General features: G+C 42.7%; 2 protein-coding genes across 4 annotated transcripts in view; one reads left to right on the plus strand and one right to left on the minus strand.

The window, feature by feature from the left end:
- The first annotated feature begins 495 nt into the window (after nt 1-495).
- LOC147249725 (profilin-2-like) lies at nt 496-7,624 on the plus strand. Of its 2 annotated transcripts, none has more exons than XM_086223222.1 (3): nt 496-873; nt 3,393-3,585; nt 5,878-6,275. In XM_086223222.1, exons 1-3 carry the CDS (start codon nt 745-747, stop codon nt 5,973-5,975), a joined length of 420 nt encoding a protein of 139 aa, XP_086079348.1. In that variant the 5' UTR covers nt 496-744; the 3' UTR covers nt 5,976-6,275. The 2 variants fall into 2 exon arrangements, with proteins under 2 accessions (XP_086079348.1, XP_086079347.1); XM_086223221.1 differs by lacking the exon at nt 5,878-6,275 and adding an exon at nt 6,282-7,624 and having other exon boundaries at nt 498-873.
- The window catches only part of rnf13 (ring finger protein 13), a 39,241-nt gene continuing 19,138 nt past the window's right edge, over nt 7,114-27,216 (minus strand). For both annotated transcript variants that reach the window (XM_086223219.1, XM_086223220.1), the window contains 6 exons: nt 20,693-20,780; nt 19,835-19,925; nt 18,113-18,218; nt 17,760-17,853; nt 10,238-10,318; nt 7,114-9,914 (listed from right to left, as the gene is read on the minus strand). In XM_086223219.1, the coding sequence (XP_086079345.1) occupies nt 9,544-9,914; nt 10,238-10,318; nt 17,760-17,853; nt 18,113-18,218; nt 19,835-19,925; nt 20,693-20,780 (831 nt within the window). In that variant the 3' untranslated portion in view covers nt 7,114-9,543. The remainder of the gene's footprint in view (nt 9,915-10,237; nt 10,319-17,759; nt 17,854-18,112; nt 18,219-19,834; nt 19,926-20,692; nt 20,781-27,216) is intronic.

Here is a 27,216-nt window from a genome sequence, read left to right on the forward strand (position 1 = left end):
ATGATGAAATTTAAACTATTCCTAAAATGTACACTTAAATGGTAATGCAGCTTCTCCTGCAAATTTAATTCTAAGATAGCAGGCTTTAAGAGGCTCCTTTGCTATTATAGCTGTCATTTCAGGACATCTTCATCATTTCGGAATCTCCCAATTCAAGTTGGGTTTAGTATGGTAATATATTGAGAATGTTGATGAGTTAAACTCGTCGGCATTAATTAAATAATCGTTAAAGATTGCAGTGCATGCCAAACCTTTTTACACGTGCACTGACTGACTGATATTTACATGACTCCGAAACAATGGCTTGGTTTATGATTTTAAGGGCATTCAAATGATTATTTTGACTGGTTTGACCTCCAAATAAAACTCATGGATAAGAATACCAACTGAAACAAATTACTGGAAAAAAAATAGGCTGTTAGCTTGTTGCCCCCTCTTTCCACAGCGAATATATTCCTCCGCCGAGTACTATATTATGCAATGAAGCAGCTGGACGAACAACAACCCTTGCGGAGTGATTTTGTGGGGACTACACCCAAGCGCTTGTGTGATTGCAGTGGCTTTTCTTCGTTGCCTAGACTAGAAGAAAGCCGGGACGTGACGGAGCCGGGGGGGGTTTTGCTTGCTAGAGGCCCGTTAAAACACCGACAATTACAGCTTCCGCACACTTTCTTCGTCGCTCGAGAGACGTCTGTGACTTAACTTGACCAGCGTACTTTTCATCGTAGAACTAATTCCACAAATATGTCCTGGCAAAGCTACGTGGACAACCTGATGGCTGATGGCAGCTGCCAGGACGCGGCCATTGTTGGGTACACGAACGCCAAATACGTCTGGGCATCGTTTGTCGGCGGTACCTTTGCCAACATTACGGTTAGTATGATTTGTACAACGCTATCATGGCTAATCTGTGAGCCATTTCTGTATTATGTATGTCGGTGCGCTTGTCTGCATAGCCAGGCCTTGTTGAATGAGGATAAGGCGAGCTGTGTGGTACACATGGTATTTGGTCGTCTGACACACACTGATGCATTGAACGTATGAAACCTTCCTTTTGCATCCGCCCTAGGTCTTGTACGTTTTCGTCCCGTAACGTTGACCGTTTACGGCTTAGAGCATTTTCTGGTTTTTGAGAAACAGCCGCAAGGAAAGTCGGAGCCCACCCAATATGGACAGGGTAACTTGCCGCGAAGCCGAGGTAGGGGTTGCTAAGTTAGCAGGCGTAAACTAGCCTTGTCTGTATGTGAAGAGGAAGTCGGGGGAAAAAAATCTGCACTGACTTTATGTAACAGAAATCGGCATCCGATTGAGTGTAATATGTGGATTTTGATTCGAAACTCCCATTGTCTTATATAAGGAGACAATAGAGTCCATGAGATTTTGCGGTAGTGTTAAGCGGGCAGCGTTGATTAGCAATGTCCAGCTCGCGTTAGCTGAAATCAGGCCGGTCATTCTCAGCGGAGAATCATCGCGAGCTAACGCTATTAGCGCAAAGTTAATGGTACTTACACGCGCTTTCGGCGTGCCGGCATGCGTCTAGGCCCTTATCTTCCAAGATGGCGGATACACCCAGTTTTATTCATGTGCTTCACGGAGGCTGATCGAGATGTTTGGTCACAAATAACGGTACAAAAATAACGTACGCGACTCTATTTATCTGCAGTTGACGTGATAATTATTATCGAATGGCACGTGTGCAACTAATTTGTAGCAGTAGCTGGACATTTCCTTCGCTTCCACGAGCCTCCATTTTGTCATATTTTACTCGTATAAGAATAGTTGTGTGCGGATGAAGTGTTAATATTCGCTTTTATACGCGTGTTAACGGGCTTGTTTGCTACGATGGAGCTACAGGCGGATGAATTATGAACGACTGTCTCCTGTTCAAGGGAATAGGAGTGTCCACTCGGGCATGTGCTGGTTTAAGTTATTTAAAGACGCAAATTGAATCAATAATTAAGCGAAATCATTTCTCACGTGAAAAGGACAACGTGAAGCCACGTCTATCTGTCCTTTAGCTTGCTATCAGCTTTAGCCAGGGTGAAGTTACGCCGAATGATATCGGTGGCTAGCTCAAGTTGAACATGTGGGAAATTTTGACATGCATTTCACGCGAGAATTGCGAATTTAAGGCCCAACGTGTCACAGATATTAATGTAAGTAGATCTAAGGGCCCTATATAAAGCCCGTCGCTATGCTACCGTTAGTAGAGATCCTTAGTAGTTTCCTTTACCCGAAGGGTTTGGTGCTTGCTATGACTGTGCACTTCTGGAGTTGAGGGACGACGCCCTTTGTTCTGCAGACTGGGTCACATAGCGGGTTTTTTTGTTTTGTTTCTGTGGATGTATATTTCCGAAAGTGCAGTAATATGCATTTTTGGACACGCTACCAATAAAAAGCAGTAGCTTTGACTATGTGGTATATTAGCAGCAGCCAGACTCAGCGTTAGGTTTGAATTAGCTGCAGTGGGCCTCTGAGATTTAGGGACTGCCAGTGATGGTAGAATGGAGACAGCTGCTCAACAGTTGATGCACATTATTCACTAGCTAGGCCTCGACAGGTTTTCACCTGCTGTAGTTGAAACCTAATTGGTTACGAATAGGCTCTCCAACTTTTTTTTGGCAGACTTTAAAACGTCATACTATTAAGGTAAATTGCATTGATTTAATACATGCATCTGGGTAGGTTTAGCTAATTTTGTTAAAATGATGGTCTATCCTTTCATCCATCTAAACGGGTATCACTACAATTTGGTCAGCTTTTCAGTAGTCTGATTTCCCTTTAAGTGAGTTTCCAGTGGTAGCATACATGCAAGTCAGTAGCATCTGTATTTAGCTGATACCATCAAAGATTGAAATCTTTAAAAGCCCCACTGGAATGCTGCAGATGATTTTGTTCATGTTATGTAGGAGTGAAGTGCTGCTGTCTTCTTCCAGTTTTAAGGAACCGACTGTACCTGTTAAGAAAACTCAAGTCGTTTTTCACACCATCCCTCAGTTTTTAATCAGCTTTTTTATGCCACCTCTTTTGTTTTAATCAGTCAAGTTCACCTAAGCTATTTGCTACATCTTATCGGTCTTAACCACACATGCTGAATCAGTAAGTTTTGACTAATATTTCACTTTAGTCAGTCGTTGTGAGCCCATCCAAACAGGTCAGATGCAGGACAAAAGTTCATGGGAGGAGTGAAGACCGAATAGATATTCACATGCTGGATTTCATCTCCAGTGTCACAGATTTATATCGGAGCTGAAATTCTGTTTATGATTTCTCATTGATCCGTATTTCACATTCACTGAAACCTAGAGTCTGTATTTCACCATGCGCCTTACATCAAGAGGGGGCCAGCAGAGATTTGCATGTCTTAACTCGTTGTCGCTGTTTCCTGTTAGGCTGAAGAAATTGACGTGTTAATAGAAAAGGACCGCGAGGGATTCTTCACCAGTGGGCTGACCTTAGGCAATAAAAAGTGCTCCGTAATCAGAGACAGCCTCCATGTTGACGGTGACTGGACAATGGACATACGGACAAAGAGTCAAGGAGGAGAGCCAACATACAACGTTTCTGTAGGCAGAGCCAGCAAAGGTAAGTGTCCTGCTCTGTCTAGGTGTTCACCCTATACATTTAGTAGCGTTACAGTTACACCGTAGTCTGCTTTGATATAGTGCCATTAGTATTGAATTACTTGATGAACATCTGTGTTGTCCATGCATGTGGGATAGATCTTGAATGCGCCTTTCCTCAATATATGATACTCAAAGGTGTTCAAATGTTTGTCCATCAAATTAGATTACATTGAATGTTAGTTAAGGAGAACAAGTGCATGAATACAATCTTAAAGTTTAGCGGCAAGTTCATGTCAGGAAGTCCTTTTGTTATGGAAATGTCCTCTTAAAACCAAATCCAGGGTCACTTCAATGCCATTGGTTGGAGTATGTATCAATGTAACATTAGCCTTGGGAGGGGAAATGAATGTTTAGCAGATCAAGTCATCTTAAGAAAATGGAGTCAGTGTATCCAGCAGTTCTTACGTTCTGTATTGCTCATCTCTAAAGCATTTTCATGTACTGGCTGCTCAGACACGGAGAGCATTCAATATAAATATTCACTCCTGAATTTTTCAGTCTCAATGTGTTATTATCCAAATAACTACTCTGAATTACAACAAGATTCTCAATCGAAGTAGGAATATCTTTAACTTCTAGAAAAAAGTCACTGGAGTTCTAAGTTCTAATCCACAGTGGTAGAATTTTGCCTTGACTTCACTGGTGGCAAAGAGTCATTCAGTCAAGTTTCAGTGTAACATTTAGACCCTCTTTACACATGTTGATTAAAATGCAGTCTGTGTCCAGATAAAGGATTCTGTCTGGCGTGTCAACTTAGTATTCTAGTTTTGATTTTCCAGCCGAGAGCGTCTCCATTTGCTTTTTGCATATTGGCTCCCAGCATTTTTAACTGAAGCACTTAAAAGTTGAAATATTCAGTAAGTCCATGTAACTGAAATTAGTGTACTTATCTGGCCTGATGAATTAAATGTGCAAACCAAAAATAGTTTTAAGTATCACAAGTGACATCACAAAAGCCATTTCAGAAGTCGTAGGCCTCCATAGTGCAGTGAGAGGCTCTTGCATCAGACATTGATTTAAATAAGAAAGAAATCTGAAGTTCCTCACTGGGACTTGCCTGTGAGTTGTGCCAGGTTTCATGTGTCCTTTGTGGGCCCCAATGCCACATGTTTCCTAATTTTCCAATGTTCCCAGTCATGACTAGAAGCTCACACATGTGAATGTAACAGGTCCCTGTACTCCTCACACTGGGCTCACTTATTCTGGCTGGAGTCTTCTAAATTTTCCTGACTGCATGCGTCTCCCTCTCTGGTTAACACACCCCTTCACTGAAAGTATGATCACTCTTCCCTGCTCACATGCTTCCACTCTGTTTCTAACGTGTCTTCAGGCACTTGAGGGCTTGTACATGTATTGAGGAGAGGTACCACAAGCATGCTGCTGCTTCATCTGCTCATGTGCTACGTCAGTGATGGTGGTTAGACACATTCACGGTCGTCCTCTCGTGCTGCTGGCACAGTGATGACGAGACTGTTTTGAGGGAGGTGCAGTACCCCGGGAGTACCGGTAACCTTAGAAGAATCAACACGAAGCAACTAATACTCAATACTGTGCATTTGAAGCTAGTACACTGCACTGACCACTAAGATGGATTGTGATACTAAAGTGTATGCAGTCTCTGAGTAATCACTGACTAAAACTGGTTTCAAGCCTTTGAACCAGTGTTATAAATTCACCTCCCAGCTCAAGTGCAGGTTACAGCCGGGATATGAAGCGAGCGATTCACTCGTTCCTTTTTTTTTAGAAACGTTTCTCACGAAAAGAAACTACTTTGAACACAAGCAAGCATGAAAGTGTGGTTCAGGCAAAGTCTAATCAATTGAAGTGCAGTATTAACTCTGAATCTGACACGATTTTAAACATCAAATTGGCCGATTGTAAGCATCAGATGAGTGACTTGCAACTGTTAATCAAATGGTAAAGTTGCACGCACTCTCGATGGAAGAAGTTCCCCTCAGCAGCCTAACAGTCGATCACAGGTTTGGTCGAGCGACGCACAGCTTTGCATGCGTTCTTACACTTTGCTGCTGCTGTAATCTTCACTGTCTGCTCTCTAATATCAGTGTGAGCTGTGTCACCACCAGCAGCACAGATGACGTGAATGTCCTGCAACGATCCAGCTTCCACTCCACTTTTGTCCCTGTGTAACTGTCTTGTCAGTCGGCCTGCTGCTTTTGGCTCTGTGCTCTTTTCACTTCACGTGTGATCTCCGCACCTTCTAAGTGTCCCTTCTCTGTCTTCTTTCTTTCAGTCTTGGTCTTGGTAATGGGCAAAGAAGGGGTCCATGGAGGAGGATTGAATAAGAAGGCATACTCGATGGCAAAATACTTGAGGGATTCAGGGTTTTAGTTTAGTTTTGAAGTAGCTTATGGCGTAGTTGAGGGAGAGAAAAACAAATGAAAAGGCAAACAAAAAACACAAAAATTGAAAATAACCACAAAAAAAAGCTAACAAATTACTGTCAAGCCCGTGTTTACCCCTCCCTAACAGTCAAATTACACAAAATCCCAGCATTTCTAACAGCGCAGGGTTTACTCTGTCCTAACAATGTAGCCCCACATTTAGCCAGGTGAAAAAAAAAGTTTTGTTCTTCTCCAGCCCTGCTATCATCATGTCTGTTTATTTATGTATTTTTTTTTCCTGTGTGTACTCCAGCATTGGTTTTTGTCATGGGGAAGGAAGGTGTCCATGGAGGGCAGCTCAACAAGAAAGCATTTCAGATGGCTGATTACCTGAGGAGGTCTGGATACTAAAGCACCCTGTACCAGCCACCTAGCAGCTCACCCTTACCACCCTGTTGCATTTCTCACTTCAGTCCTAGTCGCTAGTTACTTTGTTTTTTCTTTTTCTGCCTTCTCTCCTCCCGATTTCTTATCCCTTATTTTTGTTGTCACCCCCCCCACCCGCCCCCACTTTCTCCCCCCCCCCCCCCAATGAACTTGCGCTGTGTACTCTTACCCTCTTTAAGCACTATAAGTTGAGACATGCAAAGGCGAGCATGTTGCTAACAGAAAACAAATCATGACAAATCTGTATCAGACCAGCAGAATTCTGGCCAAACTTGGACAATAAAAGCTCTAGAGTCAATTTTGAAGTAGGTATTTCTTTATTGTTCTCTTAAGTCATGGTGCCCCATCACTTGATCCTTCCACACCCCAGTAATACACACCCCCCTCCCCAAGCAGCTGATGCCTTTGGAGCACTTGAGCGGTAACCGAGCTCATCATGTCTTCCTTCCCCACCCACCCAACAGAATCACATCTGGGAGGGAGACTGCGTTCATATCTGGGGTTACTCACCATCCCCTCTGCGCTCCCTCCTGCTAAAAAAAAAAGCCCCCCCACCACCTCACAGAAAATCCATCCAACCTTCACGCCACCCCTCTCAAATATTTTTATTCTAAAGGGGTGAGGGGGCTAGTGCACGTGTGTGTGCGGGTATGCTTGGATCAGCTCAGTTAACGATCATGAACCGGATCTGTGAGTGATGTCGTCCAGGTGCTGGTAGCTTCTCACCATCACAACAACTTCCTGGCTCCACGAGGAGAAACAACCCCCCCCCCCCCCCCCCCCACCACCACCCCATGGACATTCCACAGTAACAATTGCTCAGGCACTTAATACTGTTTTTGTTTGCCAGCTCCTGTAATATATTATTTTTGTTTTTGAAAGGCTGCCATTTTTTGGACAGTAGATATCCCAGCATATAACCATCTTGAGTGTCCAGTGTTTTTGTTTTTTTTCCTCTTTTTTTTTTTGGTTTTTTTTCCAATAGGACCAAGTGTAGTCAAAGCTCGGGTGTTAATGCTCTAAATCTGTAAAGGATGACTGCTATTTTTTTTTTTCTCTGAAGGAAACTAACCAGACAATAAATTCCTACTACGGTTTAAAGGAAGGAAAAAAAAAAAAAAAAGAAGCTAAAGGGGGAGGTAAGGGTGGAAGTATCTGAAATAAAAATTAAACTCATTTCATTGTGGGTTTTTTTTTTGTTTTGTTTTTTAGAAAACAAAACGGCATTTGTACAAACCCCATGCTGTGTTGACAACTTCAAAACTGTGGAATAAATTGCCTTCTACTTAAACCGTCGACTGAACTGGGATATCACACGGTCTGATCCACGCTCAGTTACTGCTAACTGTAACGTCCAACTTTAAAAAAAAAAAAAAACTTTCGAAAGAGAGAAAAAAAATGTAGACTTGACGCTCATTGGGAGATGGGATCGGTTGGAACAAAGAAGCTAATTATGGTAGTCCTGTTGAATCTTAACTGCAGAACCTGTGTATCCTGTGCCATAATGTAGAGAGATCTGTTGCTGTTCTAAAGATGGATTCTACCCACCACTTCACCGAGAAATCATTTCATTGGCACTTTTTCTTTTTTCTTTTTTAGCTTCAGCTCCACTGTTCAGGCTTGTGGGATATGTGTACTCATACAAAAAAAACGACAAAAACAACAAAAAACTGTTTCAAGTTCTGTTCGCTGATGTTTGTTTCCTTTTCCTCACCACTTTTTTTTTTTTTTCTTACATCTGGGATACAGTCTCTTAATGCATCTAATTTCATATGCATAAAACCAAGAAATGCCATAAATTGATTTATCACCTTGTTTACAGACAGATCAAATAAATTTATTCCAACCAGATAAATGATGTCTGTCTTTTCTTTTTCAAATTTCATTTGTAAGTGTAGCATTAAGAGTGTAAGTGGTTAAACAGCCAGCGTGGCTCTACACCAGAAAAACCTAAGTTATCAAGAAACTAAAGGTTCGTGTCTGTAAGCAGGACTGAATAAAAGTTTTGGGACTGATGTTAGTCTTTTTTTTTTTTTTAAGTTGACTATTAGGATTCACCTTTTTGAAATTTGCGTCCGAGTGGCAGGATGTTAAACGAGGGCCGGTTGTTCGGGTCACGCCAGTAAGGAACAGAGTTCATCGTATAAACGGTGAACGATTCCTCTTAACAAACCCCCGCAACAATTAAATTTTACCACTGGACTGTTGGTTTTTTCCCTCGATGCGTTGCTGAGTAAATCATTGACAGTGAAACTTCCTCAACAGACACCTTTTTTTTGTTATTTTATTATAAGTGAATTCACAATGAAGACGTGAGCAGGAGAACACAGGACCATACAGCAACTGAGAAAAGGCAACAGAAATGAAGCAGTGTTATAAAAAGAGCTATGAACAGTATTAAAATGTGATCAGGTTAGTCTTGAGTACTAGAACTACCTGCCCAGGTTATATGGAGTGGAGGCAAAAAGCAGTTTACTGCTGACAGTGATGACGCTCCTATCAGTGTAACGCTACACCTGCGTGGTGAGCACATTCTTTACATTGAACGTACCACCCCGAATGGCTTGACGGCTTCTTAGTGTGTTTAAATACTTGCAACAACAAACTGGCACGACGGGAGTGTCCTTCAAATATCAGGCTAGAAATAAATTGGCAAGTCCATATTGCTGTGACGAAATGAAAATATAAATGTACAAAAAAAAAAGGAGTCTGGATTTGGAGGTCCAGGTGAGTCAGCGGGTGTTCTGTACAACAAAGGTGACTAGGATAAGATCATCAAAGGAGCACATTTATGGTGACTATGTATATTTACACAGTACTTTTACTGAACTTTAGTCAGGTGTGATCGTGAGTGCAGGACTCCTCGGTGGGTGACTCCTGTACAGTACAACAATCTACTGTACCTCAGTGTCACCAGACCGTCACACCGACGTCTTGACACACTTAAAAAATCAGCACTTCATCGTGTTAACATGAGCCGAGCTTGAAGGGAGGAAACATTACAATGTATTGTAAGCAGTGACAGAAGCATAACGGGTCTGCGTCGGACCCCCAGCTCAAGTTTCAGCAGCTGTGAGGTTGGGGAGGGCAGAGTCCAGCGACCAAGCAGGTCGACCAACAACACTCAGTCAAGCTCGGAGCAGGTCGTGGTCGTGACCTTCAGAACAGGGCTGCTGCATCTGGACCACTACAGTTTCCACAGTGACCTCTTCCTCGCTGTCGCTGCTGTCCAGCTCGTCATCCTCGTACTCGGAGGACTCCTGCTCGTGGTCGGAGCGTGACGCTCCCGACATGGTGCCGAAGGAGTGGGCGCTGGTGGAGGCCAGGGAGCGTAGCAGAGGCGTGCTCTCGGACACCTCCTCGTTCTCCTCGGGGCCACTCTCCCCCTCCTCAGAGTCAGAGTCAGAGTCCCCCTGAGAGGGGACCACCTTCTGTTTGCACACGGGACACGTCTTCTTAGTTTTGGTCAGCCAGGGGTCCACACACTTGCTGTGGTACGCTGCCAACAAGACACACACACCGATTTAGAAAAAAATTCATTGCTGAGGTCACAACCTCTGCTGATCCAAGGTTCAGACGGTCGTGGGAAACCTGGACAGGTCATGGGATTCCAAGCACAGAAAATTTAAAAGCTTGAAAGTTTTGGAATGGAAATAATATTAAGTGTGTATGACTGAAACATACGTTTTACACGTATGGGAAAAAGCGCACGAACCCTGGTGTTGATAAATGAAAGCTATAATATAGAATTCTAAACATAAATTTGAGAAAAGCTGTTATTTACCGCTACTTCCATCATGTGACACGTGCACATCGACTCACCGTGAGAACATGGCAACACTCGCAGTTTGTCTCCTTCCTCGTACTCGTCCAGGCAGATGGCGCACACATCGTAGCTGTCACCTGAGAGAAGACCACAAGGCAACTTTTCTCAGCAGGATTTATGTATATCATCGTTCTTTCTTAGCAGAAGTGCTTCATGGTTAAAAAATCAAAATGAACGTCTGCTCTGATGTAGGGGCCCGCCTCAAAAGTTGAACATCTCTGATAATTATATGAATGACTTCTGAAAACCTTGTGTTTATCTTGTGTTTGATAGAGACGCTGCACGTCAGAACACCGACAGCAGGAGAGCGAAGTCAGCCGCGGAGATGTTGACGTTCCTTTCTCCTTTGTGGCACAATGAGAACGTCTCACCATCAATGATTTGCATTTGTGCTTAAAATAATTTCATAATTTAAAGTCATCATGAAAATTGGTGCTGTACAAAACATTCCGGTCTAACAAGTTTTACTTTCTCCAACAATAGGGAATGTTGGCCTACAAACAAAAAAAAAAAGGGAAAAAAAAGAGCATCGTCCCTCCAGCGCTCCGTCACCCTGTGGATCATTGATGACATCACACTAGAAGTAATAATGGTGCTGTGGTCAAGAAACCGGGTGTTCTAATTGGCTGGTTGGGGGTTCCTTAAGCTCTTGAAATATCTGGTCATTAAAGAACACTGGTTGCTTCACAACTCTTGTTTTTCTGAAATTCTTGGTGTGAAATCATGTTCTTGCAGCCGGATCAACTTGGAACCCACCAGCGCTGCGTTTCCTGACACTACAGGAGCTCTCAAAGCTCAGGAATGTCGAAACGCAACTCCTATTTGAATTCCACAGCGTTCTTCTCCTGTTCCTTTTTGCTTCCTCTTCCCGGCTTGGGCTGAAGGGAGGGAGGGAGGAGGCGCGGCGTTGTGAGCTGGTGTGTTTATGTAAGCTTGAAATGAGCATGTTTTCCTGGACTGGGCTGTGTGTGTCCGTGCCAGGGCTGCATGTGACCGTATAAGGATGGAGAGTCACATCGACCGGGGGAACCTCCTCCCTCTTCCTCTTCTTCTTCAGCGTCAGCAACTCCAGGCTACGTTTTCAACTTTTCCACACTTTCAGTTCAGTTTTTCTTCCTCTCCCCGACACTCTCAAACCTGTCTGTCTTTACAAGGCACTCTTCACTTATTCTTCGACCAGAGCTAACCTCCATCTTTACCTCCTCCTCATCTTCCTCTCATCCTTCCAGGCTGGTGCCAGACATGTGGGGTGAGGGAGAGGGAACATTTATGCAGGCATGGATCCATTATACACTCAGGAAATGCTGAACTCTGGCACTAAGGGAGCTATTTTTTGAGTCGAGCTGAGTGAAAGAATTGACTTGCTTCCCCCAGAACTATCAGTATCACACAAGATGTCACAGCAGCATCAATCTAATTAAATGCTCTTAGTTTTTATTGACAAGACTAATGATGCAAAGCAGCAACGTCAGGCAGCAGTCACATGATCACTCAGGCTTTGAACAGGGTTAAAAAAAGAAAAGTAAAAGGAGTTTTCACCTCCAATATCTGTCATTTGGCTGAAGAGGTGTTTGTATTTATTGCAAGCAGCAGAGGTGAGATAATTACCTCATCCATTTCTCTGCATTACTGACATTTTAATCAAGGAAACACCATCTTATTTGAATAATCTAGCCAGATCATTATTTATGTAAATTGACGATTTTATCAGCTTGTAATCTCACTGCGACAGAAGACCCACAATTCTGCAACCCGACCGATGAAGATGGAGTAATATTCCTCAGCCTAGTTGCTTGGAAATTAAAAAGAGATGTGGGAATCAAAACAATATGGGCTTAGTCTATTTCTTGGCGTGTTCAAGGAAAGCCAACTCATCCCAGATGTTTCACGTTTTTTCTCTCTCTCTCTCTCTCTCTCTTTCCCCCCGGACATTTTCAGGTATAGATTTTGTTGATTTAAAGGAATTAGGTCAGTAGATTTGTGGTCTTCAATGTAGCCTGGAACACATTTGCATTAAAACTGCTAAAAGAAATGTGTCCATGTGTGGTCCGCCCTCCAATATGGGCTAGAATCAATGGCACCTGCTCTCAGGAGAGCTGGGCTAAAAATCAGATCTGGCATTTCTGGACAATCGATTGAATCAAACACCAGGGATAAATGATTTAGCAGGAAGAGTTTTCTAAAAGGGTGGTGCAGTGGTTAGCACCGTCACCTCACAGCAAGAAGGTTCCGGGTTCGAACCCCGGCTTGGGCATATGATATATATTCTCATCAAACACAAAGCACCATTCTTCTACAGCTTTGCTTGTTCTCACCTCAAATGTGTTCTGACACTTTAGTAAAACGAGAACAAATTTGCGACTCGGCTGCCATGTCGAGCTAAACTCAATCCCCTCCCAAACGATGCAGCCTCTAGATGGATTTGATTTGGTGCGTCTTCGGCTTTAAAGCTGCACACTTGTGATTGGATCAGTCAGGACGCATGTTGATAGTCGGCCTGAACTCTCTCACCACCCCAGCTCAGGATTGTGTCCAGAGAAAAACATGCGCCGCTGCAGCATTCTGCAGCAGAACATAATTCACAGTCTGGTCTGGTCGTCCCTCGTCATGCAGTCAATTACTGATCAAAGAGCTGCTGTGCACATTTCTCACTGCTCCGAGTCTTCCAGCTGGATAACGTCATTACACTGGCCCACTCATGATTCAATTTCAAGTCTCTCAGGTACAGGACGCGTGTCAGAGCAGAGTGTTGAAACCAGGAGATCAAATGGTGGTCATGTGCTTGCTGGGTTTTTTTAATCTTTAATTATCCTCTCAAACCCCAACAATGTGTGTGTTTGGAGCATTAAAGTGGATGGTAAAGTGGGGTTTTTATTTTACGTGTTTTGGCAGTGTTGACACATTCGAGGTGCTGGGAATCCCTTCCATTTGTGTTTTGGGGCCAGTAGCTCATCTTAAAAGGACCAGTGCAGCTCGTCTCAACTCTGCTTCTCATTAATCCAGCAGCCTGCCAACATTCCTGGCTCTCAGAGGAGCCACGCTGTCCTACTGAACTTCACATGAGCGCTGGATGTGAGTAGCAGAGCCAGCCAGTGGAGGAGAGGGTGACAGAGAAACCCAGTAAAAAGAAAAAACAAAACAAAAGGTTGTCACTGCTTAAGCCAACCAGACACGGGCAACTGGCACAGAGGCCAGTGAACTAAGAGCTCCTCTGTGCTGACATCAACATGCCGCCCCCCCCCCCCCCCCACACACACACACACACACACACATACACATATACACACTGATGGCTGAGATGCTGCAGCTGCTCGGTTCTGTGTGTGTTTGTGTGTGTTACGCCTCGGGGGTTGGAAGGGGAAAGCCGAGGGGGGGAGTGGAGAGAGGACATATAATGATGAGTGACTCATCATATATGGGGAGGGATCCGACCAGAGGTCAGAGGTCAGAGGGAGGGACAACGAGGGAGGAAAAAGAAAACAATCCCCCTTGTTTCTTCAGCTAGTTTGCATTACAAATGTGTGTGTGAGTTCAGAATTCCAGTCCCTTTTGCCACCCGGAGGGTCAAAAGTGGCCGTCCAACATCACGTTTGAGAGAGGATGATGCAAGTTTCTGTAATTAAAACCTGAGCATAAGTCAAGTTAACGGCAGCACGGCACCGTACGCTGACAGCTGCAGCAGCTGCTCTTACGTAATTCTGCATATTGACACAGATCTCCTGCTGCATGCTGCTGCTCACACTGGTATTGTGAACTCATTACACAGGAACACTGGTTTCCATTGTTCATCTTTAAGAAGGACATCACACATTACTTGCAGGGAAACCCAGGATTACGACTATCATTACATTCTTAACTTTCATGGGGAGATGTTCTGGTACCTGATATTAATTCTGGTGCCTAAATGTACCGGTACCATGTTCTAATGTGATACAAGTGTGTTTCAAACTATTTAAATGATACCCCTGCATTGATTTGATAGATTTGCATCTATTTTTAAGGTTTTTTTGTGTGTCATTTTAGAAATAGATAAAGAAAGAATTGGCTAGCGGGAGAATATTAAGGTTCTGTATCAGGGCTGACAGCTTAGGTGGTATTGGATTGGTGAGTAGACTTGTGCTCGCTGATATGAATCCTACATTTTTAGGAGGGATGTGTGCAAACGGTGCTGCTCTCTTTGCTTTAATATGTGGAGATGATATTGTTTAAACATCCCTGTGTTGTTGTTTTATTCTGTTTAAGTGGCAGCTGAAGCATAAGTTCGCTGTCTGCACCAAACCCAGAGTCGGGGTGGCTGTGTGGATCTCAATGGAATAAGACTTAACCCGTTTTTATAATAAAAAGAAACATTATGAATCTATATCAGCTGAGAGCAGAGATGTTCCCCTCCGCCCTCGCAGCTTTGATCGCTCCACATAATAAGCTGTCAAATGACTAATAGAAATAATTTGATAAAAGTCACTTTTTAACAGATGAAAAAAAATTATATAAATATCAAAACCTGTCAAAAATTAATTGTGTGAAAAACAAGTCAGTACATCTACCCTGGAGCAGAGGAGGTGGATCGATGCCTGGTTCTGGTTTTGTTGGCCTAAGTGCGTCTGCCAGCGAAGGTAGATTGTGGGCAGATAGACTCATCAGCAGAAAGGCGTCCTGCCAGCACAGCAGTGGTGGCAGAGGAGGAAGAGGAAGAGGAGGAGGAGCTGATTAGCTGGCTCACATCATCCTCAAACAACTTCACTCACTGATAGAAATTCACACCGCCTTGTTTAATTATAACCTCTCTGTCTCACACACACACACAGGCATAGACTGATGTGGCATGTGTGATCCCACCTGTTTGGTTTCAAATGCTCTGATATCATGTAGTCAGATACTGTGACTTTAGCTACTAAGGAAATCATGACTGCATACATAAATATTACCCCCCCCCCCCCCCAGATTTTTCTGTACAATTCTTGGTTATGTGAACTCAAGCTGCAAACACTGTCTTCATGCAATTTAAAGTTTAAATCCTGGACAAGATCCATTTTACACAAAGATGGACAAATGATAAAGATGGTGCTCAAGATGCTCTGATCTCCTCAACTTGCGTAAGGTCAAGGATTGCATCGTTAAGAGCGTTAGCATCAACACAGCATCACAGTGTTCCTGTTCACTATGGCTGCGTTTATTCAAACCCCCCTAAATCTGAGCTCAGCAGTATCTGTTGTAGCGGAGGCAAAGGGTGCCATTAAGCATGCGCGCGCGCGCGCACACACACACACACACACACACACACACAAAGCGCAATGAAGCCAAAGTTCAGGCATGCTGCCCAAAAACTTTGAGGGATGGGAACTGGACCAGCTCTGAGTCTCAAACGTCACGGTGACTTGCAGGGCACGGCGCAGCCTCACAAGCCAAACATTCCAAATGAGTCACAACACCGGGCTTACGACAAAAAAAGCCTTCAGTGAACAACGGACACCGGTGGTCCAATGAGCTAATGTATCAGCAGCTTCATGATGCTGCGTCGTCATTGTTTCTGTATATAGGTTCGACATTTGCAGTGGGCCCACCGGGGGCGTTCTGATGCAGCCACAAGGCCATGGTAGTTTCATCAAACAAAGGGAGACTTCTCTCTTGACTTGACACAGATTCAGCAGTGCACCTTTGACAGAGGGAAAAGTAACTCTGAATCACAGCATGGATGTTGTCCTTTTAACTCTATATGTTGTTTTTCTTTGGAAAATTCTGGTGTAAACTTGCCATTAGATGATCGTTTCAGTCAGCCTTCTCAGTCAAAATAACAACCTCCAAACTAGCTAGTAGTATCCTCCACGCTAAAAATATTCCACAAAGATTTGGATCATGAAATACGCCAGGTGTTAGGATATACAACAAATGAAAAACTAATACATAAAACATGTTCTGGGGTTTTCAAGGGCACCGTTGCTGCCACATATCTCTTCTGTGCTGATGCAGAGCTATGGGGGGACGCGAGACTAGACTTCACAAGTTCCGCTGGCAATGTCTAGTCAATACTAGCAGCCGATGGTATTGCCTTGCTAACCTTCAGCAGAAATGAGCGAGCTACTGTAGTCAGACATGGCGCTTTTCCCTCCGCATGCAGTTGGGCTCCCTAAACCTGTAAGAAATGTCTTCTCCCACAAACACAAGATATCAAAAACGAGTAATCAATTTGTGACGTTACTGATCTTACTTTTCTCTCGGACTCTACACTGATAATCCATATTTGTGACAGGAGCCATTCCTGGCTGTTAGAACAGGTCTTACCTGGGATAAACACACATTCATGATAAATCCCATTAGACAACAGAGGCTCTGTTACCCTCTCCTTGGAGCCCGCCCACGCTCAAACCCCTGCTAGCTTGCCAAGCTAGCACTGCTCCAACCTGCAGAGCTTAAAAGGTGATTAGGTACAGATTTGGTGTCTCCTTCCTGTGTGGCCCAACAGTGACAGGAGGACAGACACCGCCCCGGACACCACTTCCTGGACATCTGAACTCCCTGTTGTGACAAAGGTGGACTGTAGAAACCCACAGTCAGAGAGGGTGCTGCTCACAGATGCAGCCATGATATAACATGGAGCCTGAGGTGACAAAACTCTCAGAGCAACACACACACCGCTTTCAGCTTGTGTGTTGCATCCCGTCCTGCCAGGCAGGGAGGTGCAGCATGGCTCATAACCCTCGCAATTAGCAGATTTGCAAGAAGGCCACTTATTATGCACCACCCATACTCTATAAAGCTTCCCCTGCCCAGCTGATTGTAGTCAGGGGCTTTCCAGTCTGCAAAATACAGCTGCCAGAGGAAACACAGCCGGCACTAAAACCTCTAAATACAGAGACACAACTTGAGCATAACACAAGGGGCATTTTGCATTGCAAAGTCATACTATAGCCAGACTGACCCTTGTATCAAGATGGAGGGGTCTAAAAAGAACTGAGATGTTTTTATTGAACCACCTCATCACACTGTTCTTCCTCTCTCCTCCTCTTGACTGTCATAACAAAACAACACAAAGAGTGCACCTACTGAATAAAACACAGAATACATACATACAGAAATACCTAAAACCAGAATACACAGCAGTCACCTCCTGAGGCCTGAAAAAAACCTTCTAGATCGTCAGTCATGTGTCCAGTCTCAACACGGAGGAGCTGTAATCTCCCAGGGAGGGCTTTGAGGGGGGGGGGGGGGGGGGGGGGGAGTAAAAGTAAAATCAAGCCCATATTAATCCGATTAGCCTCAAGGTGCAGAACTCCAGAGAGGAATGAAGTGTCAAAATGCATTGATGGCATCGCTTTTCTAGGTCAAATAATGTGAGAAAGAGGCAAGAGCACATCTACAGGCTCTCAGGGCGATTCATCAACCCCGGTAAACTGCTGATTTATTGCACAGAGACAATGTTTACAGTCAGATTAATAAGATTAACTTCTGCTGGTGTGTGTATCAAAGTTTTTTTTTGAACATTTAATCACTTAAACACAGTACTTGAAGCTGCTTCCATACCTTTTTTGTATTTGTGGATGGGAAGTTTCTTCAGCTGATCTTTGCGCAGGCGGCTCCTCCGAGCTCTGTGTCGATCTTGGACAAATTTTGTGATCTAGGCATGTAAAAAACAAACAAAAAAAAATACAAAAACAGCAAAGTTTAAAAACAGTTAAAATACTGTTAGCTTAAGTACAATATTTCTAAAGCAATTTTGATAACAGATACTGATGTAATGAGTACACAGCAACAGTGTCGGGCATCTCTGGGAAACAAAAATTTGGGCTTTGTTTAATTAACATTACTGCCTTCATAAAAGCTAAGTAGTTCCTTTGAAACCCCTGAACTTAAAGTCGAGTCTCCAGAGCACGTACCATGAAAACAACAATGAGGATGAGGCAGATTCCCACAATGATGAGGAAGGGGATCAAATAGTACTCCAACGGCAGGCTGAAGTCTGGCATGAGGACCACATGTCCGCTGGAGAAAGAACCACAATCAGGAGGTGGTCATAAACGCTGCTTCCAACAGTAAAGTTCTATGTGCTACTCTGACACAACCATGAACCAGGAAGTGACAGGTGCTGTTTGTTCAAATCATATCGGCACACAATAAATCAACCAGGTGGAGGATACGACAGCTGCAGTTGTGTTTGCCCTGTGTTGTGGGTTTCATGATGGCTGATGTAATTATCTATCCCGAAGAAGAAAAAATTAGTCCTAAGATCTACAACTGTTCCCAGTTCCTGAAACAAAAAAAGAAGTTCCTCTCAACAGTTCTAAAAGTATACAAAAAAAGTTCCAGTGTTCAGAAAGAGTCTAAACACATAAACCTACAAAGGTGTTGGTGTTGTTCATGTAAACCAACTGTAGTGTGACAAAGAGGGTCCTCCATGAGGCTCTCGAACCCCCTCTACAGATTTAGTTCACTCCAGTCACATTTTGTGATAGCCAGTTTGGTCCACACTGACAAAACTGTGCCAACACCATGTTTGGTGTTCATTCCTTAGCAAAAATTTTTTTGGGGGGGCCCCTCATGTATGTGGATGGCACTGACAGCCACTCCACATGCGCTCTCTCTCTCTCTCTCTCTCTCTCTCTCTCACACAAACACACACACACACACACACACACACACACACACACACACACACACGAGACATAGTTACTGTGATTCTGTCTGACTGAGACATTTTTCTATAAACAATCCTTTGCTCTGTTTTGTGTATGCTTGCAGTCAGTGCTGATTACAAATTTAGCACGTGAGCTATACTGACTCAGAAATGGCGGCAGAGTCTGTTCCTCCTCCGACAGTGTAAAAGGAGAACCTGGCCCAGGGGTGGACTACCGCTCAAAACTAAACTTTCATCATTCTCGTGTCCTTTGAGGGAAAGTCGTCATGCTTTCAAAGACAGCAAAAACTGCACCTGAAAGTATGAGTGCAGCGACGTTACAGAGCAGAACTGTATTCATTTGCATCATGACTGTGGAAATCTAGCAGAGACAGCTGAGGAGAGCAGATAATCGAGTTTTTTTTCATGTAACACCATGACTTGACCAACAATGTAACTGGGTATACGTAATGTTGTAGTTAGTACGGAAACAGCCAGTCTAGAAAAATCAATCATAGTTTAAGTCTGGTATTTCTGCAGTTATTGCTTCCAGGCACAGCGCTAATCAAACTAGTCAGATTGTCGGTTTTTACTGTTTCTGAAAAAGAAGTTCGGAGACCTTTTCATAACTTTTCTTTTTTGTACAAAGAACCTTCAGTCCACTTTCTCAAGGCAGGCAGGATTTGGAAGGACTCTGACTGTTAGAAGCTGACCTGCAATGCATCCTGGCACATGTAGGCACTGTCTGCACAGCTCCAGCGGCAGGAGCTCAATAAAGCACATGCCAGAGAATTTATTGCTTCAATTGATACTAATGGGATGTACCATTTAATATATGAAATATGTGCATTATTGGAAGATATTAGTTTAAACACAAATGGAAGAGCTAGAAATCAAACAGACAGGCTTGAGGGACACTGGGGAGCAAAAACCTGCTTCTATTAATACTGTCGGGCAAAGATATTGGATCTGGGCTCCAACTTACCCTTTGTCGTATATGTAGTCCTCTCTCAGAGAGTTGGCAGTCTCCTCACTCACAAACACAGAGGGAATATCTATCTGCTTCATAACATCCACTAAAAAAAAAATAAAAAAGGGGGGGGGGGGGGGAGACACACAACAATTTTATGACATGGCCATAAATAATCACTGCTACTCTGCTGACCAAACTTGAAACGTGACGTTTCACCTTGGCTGCATAACTGAAAGCCTTTTTTTTGTCATCAGCAAAACAAGAGATTACTTTACAGCACACAACGAAAAACTCAGGTAGAACAGTTGTTGCAATGCTGGAGTCAATGGATATCCGTGTACGTATAGAAACATGACATAACATTTCTCCCCCAGTTTATCAATTTTGAAAATTCCAACAGTGGCAGTTGTGACGACATTGTAGTACAAATCTAAAATTGAGCATATCTTGCTAGCTTAGAGCCATTTCCCATAACACGAAGGCTCCAATGGGCCGAACAGTGTCTATTTAGTGAAACCAGCTGACATGACACTGACTGACTCTCCAAATCAACTGCTGGTTTGTCAATGACTCTGCTGCACCGCCCCAGGACAGGGGAGACACGAGCGGATCCAATAGGTGGACAGAAGCCGGGACAATAGGGAGTCAGTGAGTGCTCTCTGGTACTGCAGGGCATCACATCCTTCCTACGAAGAACACTGTGTGACTTGAAAAGATTTAACTCTAAAACGTCCTCCATTTCCTTTACTGCAAGATGATAAAGACCAGTGCTCTCTCGTCTATGTCATCAAAGAGACACCTGAGCAAGCAGGATGCTTCACGCTGACGTGTTGGTGCACAGGTGAGGTGGTGGTGGTGGTGTTAACTCACGATCGTTGGATCCCATGCTGATCAAGTCATCAGAGTCCACGTTGTGAACAATGGCGGCCTTGTACCCGGCTTTCTGGGCATTGAGGACCTGTGAGAAGACAAAATTTTTTATCCTGATGGTTAACAAACGCATCAAACATCTGGTGGTCTAAAAGGACTAAAAACTGCAAATCTCTCGGCTATCTCACACATATGATCAAACCAGGAGATCGGTGACTACATCAAGGCTTTTAGCTCACTGAGGAGTAGCCTTGCCCGACATGCAGGAGTCCCGTATGTATGTAAAATCTGCGAGGTAGAACGCATCTACGACCAAAGGCCCATGCTAGTCTGATGAGCCCACTCCCTATGCTTTCACAACACGTGCAGATGGAAATGTTCGTAAATAAATAATACTTCATCAAAAGAAATTAATCGGGTTAAAGCCTGATTTATTTCAGTGAAATCATTCGTTGGATCAGAAATATTTTATGTCCTTATATGACATGTTTTGCCTCTTGGGAAAAACCTTGTTTTGAATTCACTTGCGTCTTTCCTTGTTATGTATGGTCAAGTGTGTTTAAACTCTTACACAAACATTCCACCATGTCTACACTATCATTAATCACTGGTGTGAAGCTGTATGCTAACCCAACCTGTTTATCTCCTGTGTCCAGCTCCACTGCAGCAGTTATACTCTAAAATTTATTTTTCTTTCAATTCATCTGAAAAAAAACAAAAAAAACCTTTAACATTCAAGTTCTTGACATGAAGTGAGGTATTTGATGTCTGGGTGGATACTGCCTAAAATTGTCAGGTAAGCATAAAAACCCCTAACAATTTTGTTAAATTTTAGGCATTACTGCATGTCTCTTCAGTTTCTGCGCCATTCTTACTATAAGGTGTAATTCCACAGCAGGTTGTACCATCAGACTGCTGCTATGCATTAAAAAAGCATATAAGCAGTGATCTTCCCAGCAGCAGAAAACCATGTGGGCTGCAACACGTGGAGGAAGCTGATGCGGTGATGATCTTCCATCTGTGAGGCGTTTTTTTTTCTTCTTCTTCTTCCTTCTAACAGCTCTGTTACACTGCGGAAGTTGCGGTATCCTGTATAGGCTATTGTTGGGTCTGATCGCTCACAGCAGATGTTGAGAGGGAAAAAGGATGTGACAAACTAATGCTGAAATGAATCAGCAGTGTCTTGACACACATGCTGCAATCTTATGCATGTGTGTGACAAAGATGGACATGTGATGGCGAACGTTTCCCCCCAAACTGACAGGAAAACCGCTAATGTATTGCAAAAGTCCCAGAAGAAAGTTGCATGTGTGATGATGCAATTATCCTCCTATTTCCTCTGTATATGATTAGCGTTGCTGCAATTTTAATACAGTAGTACTTAATACAGTGGCACACTAACAGAAGTTTGTCAGTGAGACACATTACTATGACATCATCCATGATGTTCAATTTCCTCCTACGAATTAGAACTTTTTTCATGATTGTCAATACCATGACTCTAAAGGTAAATTTGCAGTTTAGCGTGCATCTGCTTATCTCTTCCTCCTATAACTTCATGTAAGTTGCGTTTTAGATGCATCAACAGGAGAAAAATATCTTTTTAAAAAACAGTAACTGAGATCAAAAGTCACTCTAGTTGGGTCATTTACTGTTATTTAATGAAAAGAGGTCTCTTACTCTAACCTGAGCTGGGATGTGTGAGTGTTTGCGCAACTCAGACGGATCGCTTTCAATGAGCATTGTACTCTGAGATGATGCTAGATAATCCATTCAGATCTGCGAGCGGTACTAAATGGAGGAGTGCGTGGACGCTAACACAGAACAGCACTGTCTTTTGTCTGGGCCTTGTCATTGTAATTTTATGCACAGGCATACGTGAAGCAGCGTGTATGGCAGCTGAAGCATTGTGATTCCATGTGTTGGCCTGTGAGGGCGTATTGTGTAGGACTATCAATAGTTACTGTGTGTCTTCAGGGGCAGGCTGTCTGGATGAGACTCCAAAAATTTTGTGTGTGTTTGAGTGTTTCTTAAGGAAAGTGACCTTGGTGAAGGGGTGGTTCAGGTTTTGTGTTAATGTGCTGGAACTGCAAGAGAGCATTTTGTCATTTTGGGGAATACACAAGTAATCACTTCTGCAAAAAAATAGAGAAAAAAAACATAATAGGGTCTTCGCCTGAAGTACCTTCAGGCTCAGGCCCTAATAAAATAACTAATTCCATATGTGTTATGTGCTATGTGTCTCCTAGCATTCATTCAAGGTTTGACTGGTCCAAAAAACCTGCTTTAAATAATTTTGCAAATCAGATTATTGGAAATAAAAATGGGAAATTCATTACTGGCAATCAATTTGTAAACAGGTTAGCATTTAGAGGTACTGATATAACCTGAGGGTTACGGTTTAGGGTTAAGGTTAGAAAAAAAAGCCCTCATCAATTTGACAACAAAACAGACAAACATGTCAGGACTGGTAGGAATAATGACTTCAGCACTGGTCAGTTACTGTGAGCTTAACTGTAGATATCCCCAATATCTTCTTAGTCTTGCAATTAAAATATCAAAATAAACAAAGACAAAAGAGTTGAATTATAACTACAAAGTCATGTACAGTACATACTGCAATTTTCATCGTACTGCATTATGTATTGTATTGTGTGTATTATTTTTGGCATGTTTTTTTTTGTGTGTGTGTGTATGTGTTGTCAGATTGATGAACATTTTTCTTGATTTTGGTGCCAAGTTCTCAGAGCCACTTTAGTGATACACTTCCTTATATCTACTGGCTAGTAAAACAGTCAAATATACATGTTGACAAACAACAACATGCAGAGGAGTAGCTAATCTGCCTAGTAACCCTTGCCATACTGCCCATGCTCTACAGCTCAGTTTAGTAGAGTTTCACAGGGATTTTTACAGTAAGAGTAAGGAACCACTGGCTGCAGGCTGTCTAGATGCCAGTTTATGATGCGGTCTGTCTGCGCAGAGGAATTCAACCTCTGCTGCTGGCTCACCCTTGTGTTTGCCTGGGCAAAGATATGGACATTCAATGCATTCCTGAGACGGAAGAGGGGGAGGAACACGAGAGGGAGAGAACAGGAAAGGAAAATGAGACATAAAAACTCTTAAAAATTAAAATTCAGCAACTACAACCTAATTTACCCTGTGACAGACACACACAGTACCTATCAAATGAATAGTCTTCATTAGACCACTGAACTGTACACTGAAAATCCTGTTGTTCACTTTGAAAACATTTAACTGGATTGTGATGATGTTATGAAGCATTACCTTCAAACTGCTGACATATTTGAAAAGTAATTTTCCCAGGAAGGAAGAGACATAACCAGAGAATATACCTCCTACAAACACCTATTATGAGTCTGCATGACACACATGGCAGCCGCTCCGTGCAGCTATTGTGCAGCAAATTGGAAAGAATCCAAATACCTTTCTCAAGGACATCTTGACGTCTTTTGTTTTCGTGTGACTATAACTTGGCTCCGGGAAAGTCTCACTGCGCTTTTACCTTCTCTGCCTTCCCAATTCCACTTTATTTTTCCTCCTTTTGTTATTGTGATCAGGTAAATTAAAGCTAAGTGAAAGCATAATAAGTATCTGATGATTGTCCTCTAATCACTGCAGCCCAGAACACTGCTGCTCGTGTATTATAGGCTCATTCACTGGGTCGACCAATTATTGATTTTTAAAAGCTTTGTAAAGCCTGACTGAAACCTCTTTTTTGGAGCAAAGTGAGTGACCTTAAAACGAGGTTAAAACTATGTTGTGTTAAATGTGATCACAAAAGTCTCAGGGATAAGAATTATGCTGAAATGAGGAATTACAGTGATATATTCAAAATGGATTAGATGTGTGAAGAAACACTCAACCCACCCCCCCCCCCTTCATTTGTGCGACTGGTGAACATACTAGCACTTCACACTGTTTTGTAAATGCTATTCCTTTTTTCTTTCATTTTTTGGATTCACTGACTTCTTGGACACAGCCTTCTGTAATTCTGGCAGAATCTACGCATTTGTGGTGTTCCACAGGAGAAAGATCTTGGGTCCCATATTATTTTCTATTACCGTGCCTCCTCTCGGTGAGATCATCTGGAATTATCAATTGTTGTTGACGTGTAAATTTTTCATTCCACTGACTAGTAGAAGTAGACACAAAATTTACATTCTAGCATGTCTCTCTGGATGTAAGAAAACTTTCTCTTGTTGTTTAAGGAATGTGAATTAGTTGAGGCAGCACTTTCTGTAAATACTAATTCAAAACTTTCATTTTCTTGGAGCAATTCTGTCTAATTTTCAACATCTTTTCTCACCTCTAATCTTGTGCATTTTTTTTTACTCCCTCTGTGTGATCAGGTCATATGCTATATGCTTTTAAATTATACTTGGATGTTTTATCCTATTATGACTTTATCCCCCCCCCCACACACACACACAGACTAGATATTGAATATTCTGTGGAGTAATTTAACTGTTTTTAAAAATCTCACACAAACAAAATTTTATCATAATTTTTATTACCGTTGTTATTATTAGACCTTACTTCCTGGTTCCAACAGACAAACTAAATAAGGAACCCTGCAAGCATGACTGAAAACTAAAATGATGACATGAGCTCGTGAGAAGCTTTGAACTAGAAAAGAACTGTACCCTGTGGACCAATGTACAAACCAATATGTCCAGTGAGTGCACACATAGTCATAGCTGCTGTAACACTTCAACTGTTCCACCAATGTTTCAGATGACCTGGCTGACATCTTGTTTCTGCTGTAAGCACACCAGAAGTTAAACAGATTACTGTTTTTTTTTCCCAGTCTACTGTAAAATAATAAAAAAAAAGGGGATTCTAAAGAAGTTATCTACAAATATCGATGGCTGTATGTGTGTGTGTGTGTGTGTGGGGGGGGGGGGGGGGGTGTTAGCAGCATTATGTGTGTACGACCTGACTCCCATTGGTCACAGCTGACTGGGGGTGTGTAAATGGTGCCACCTGGATTTACTGAGGCTGCAATTAACCATTTGGATCCCAAAAAAGGTAAAACTAAAAAACGGACTATTTCTTTTTTATTTCTGTATTTTTTTTCTTTTTGTGCTTTTCTCTGTCTGTCACAAGTACAATTTGCTAAAAGATCCGAAGACTTCCTGCAGATATTGGCTGAAATAATACTAATCTGAGGATAAAATGCAACATACTTATGGATGCAATCACTTTATCTGTTGTTCCACTGGCTGCACGATTTAGTAAAAATACCTCATTGTGATTATCAGGAGTGATCCTTTTTATACACATTTGTTAGGAAAAAATAAATGTTTAATATGTGAAATTATACCAAACAAATGTTTTCTCAAGTCTGTAGTGAGTGGGGGTGAGGCCATCTTTGTAGCATGATAATATTGAATCAAAATGATTATTTTCACGTACAGATATTGTGCCTCCTGCAATTTAAAAATCAGTATTACTTTGATGAATTGTTGAGCCCATCTTTACACTCCTGGTCCAAAATTCACCATTATTGCTGCATCAAAACCGTGCAAGTGTGTGTCAATAGTTTCTGCATAATTTCTTTGTGCGTGTGTGTGTCTGCTGCAGCAATCTCCTCATGCAGCGCTGCAGCTATAACAGGTCGCCTTGTCTGCATCTCCTCTTCGTCCTCGTCATCTTCTTCTTACCCTCACTGATAATTTCCCAGCTTGAAATCCCTCCCCTTTTGCTCCCTCATCTGTCTTTCTATCGATTTTCCCTTCACGCTCCTGTCTCGTCTTGGTGTATATTTCCACTGGATGCAGCCGTTTCCCATAGATTCTACTGTTTTTAACAACCAGCCTGACGTACCTTGCATTCGCTGCTCAGCATTGGCCAGGAGAACACTTGACCTCAGCTGAATCAGTCGGAGCAGTGCAGCACATTTTGCTCATACGATGCAGGTTCATCTCTAGTCAAATACAAATCTGAGGACACCAAATTATTATTTTTTTGATAGAATCCATAACATTGTCTGGCAGAGTGAGGGAGGACAAGTTGTTCTCTATATTCTCAGCCTATCTATTACTGACATTTGTCCATCTAACCCTGCTTTCCTCATCTTCCTCTTCACCCCCTCACAGCCTCGATTCCATACTAGAACAAAACACTACTTTCACAGTCTTTGTATCTCCAAGGAAACACTGTTTCACTGGAGGAGCAGATAAAAAGGCTTGTACAAATTAGTCTGGTTTATTCTTCTTGACATTTTTCTGTAGTTATTTCTTCTTGTACTTTACATCACCTCCACTTCCCTTGTTTGCAAGTTCTTTTTTCTCCCATTTTTGTCCCCGCCTTCTTCCTCTTCCTCACCTACTTCAAGATAAACCTCCTCCTCTCTGCCCTCATTACCCTTGTTGTATCACCCAGCCTGCCAACTTCTCTGGAATGATGCCCAACCTCTTCACTGATATTCCCACCCTCTCGCTTTCATTCTCTCCTCCCTCTTTTCTCATTCATTTTCCTCCTCTGCTTCATGCCACCCC

This window comes from Aulostomus chinensis, chromosome 14 (assembly GCF_037954235.1).
Source record: "Aulostomus chinensis isolate RoL2024-O1b breed Wild chromosome 14, RoL_Achi_v1.0, whole genome shotgun sequence".
In the NCBI taxonomy this organism is placed as follows: domain Eukaryota; kingdom Metazoa; phylum Chordata; class Actinopteri; order Syngnathiformes; family Aulostomidae; genus Aulostomus; species Aulostomus chinensis.

What these genes read in the sequence shown, in the direction of transcription:
- LOC147249725 (XM_086223222.1), top strand. Translation starts at nt 745, where the DNA reads ATGTCCTGGCAAAGCTACGTGGACAACCTGATGGCTGATGGCAGCTGC. An exon ending in GTACCTTTGCCAACATTACG is followed by an intron (nt 874 to 3,392) that starts GTTAGTATGATT and finishes GTTTCCTGTTAG; the next exon opens with GCTGAAGAAATTGACGTGTT. An exon ending in TGTAGGCAGAGCCAGCAAAG is followed by an intron (nt 3,586 to 5,877) that starts GTAAGTGTCCTG and finishes TCTTTCTTTCAG; the next exon opens with TCTTGGTCTTGGTAATGGGC.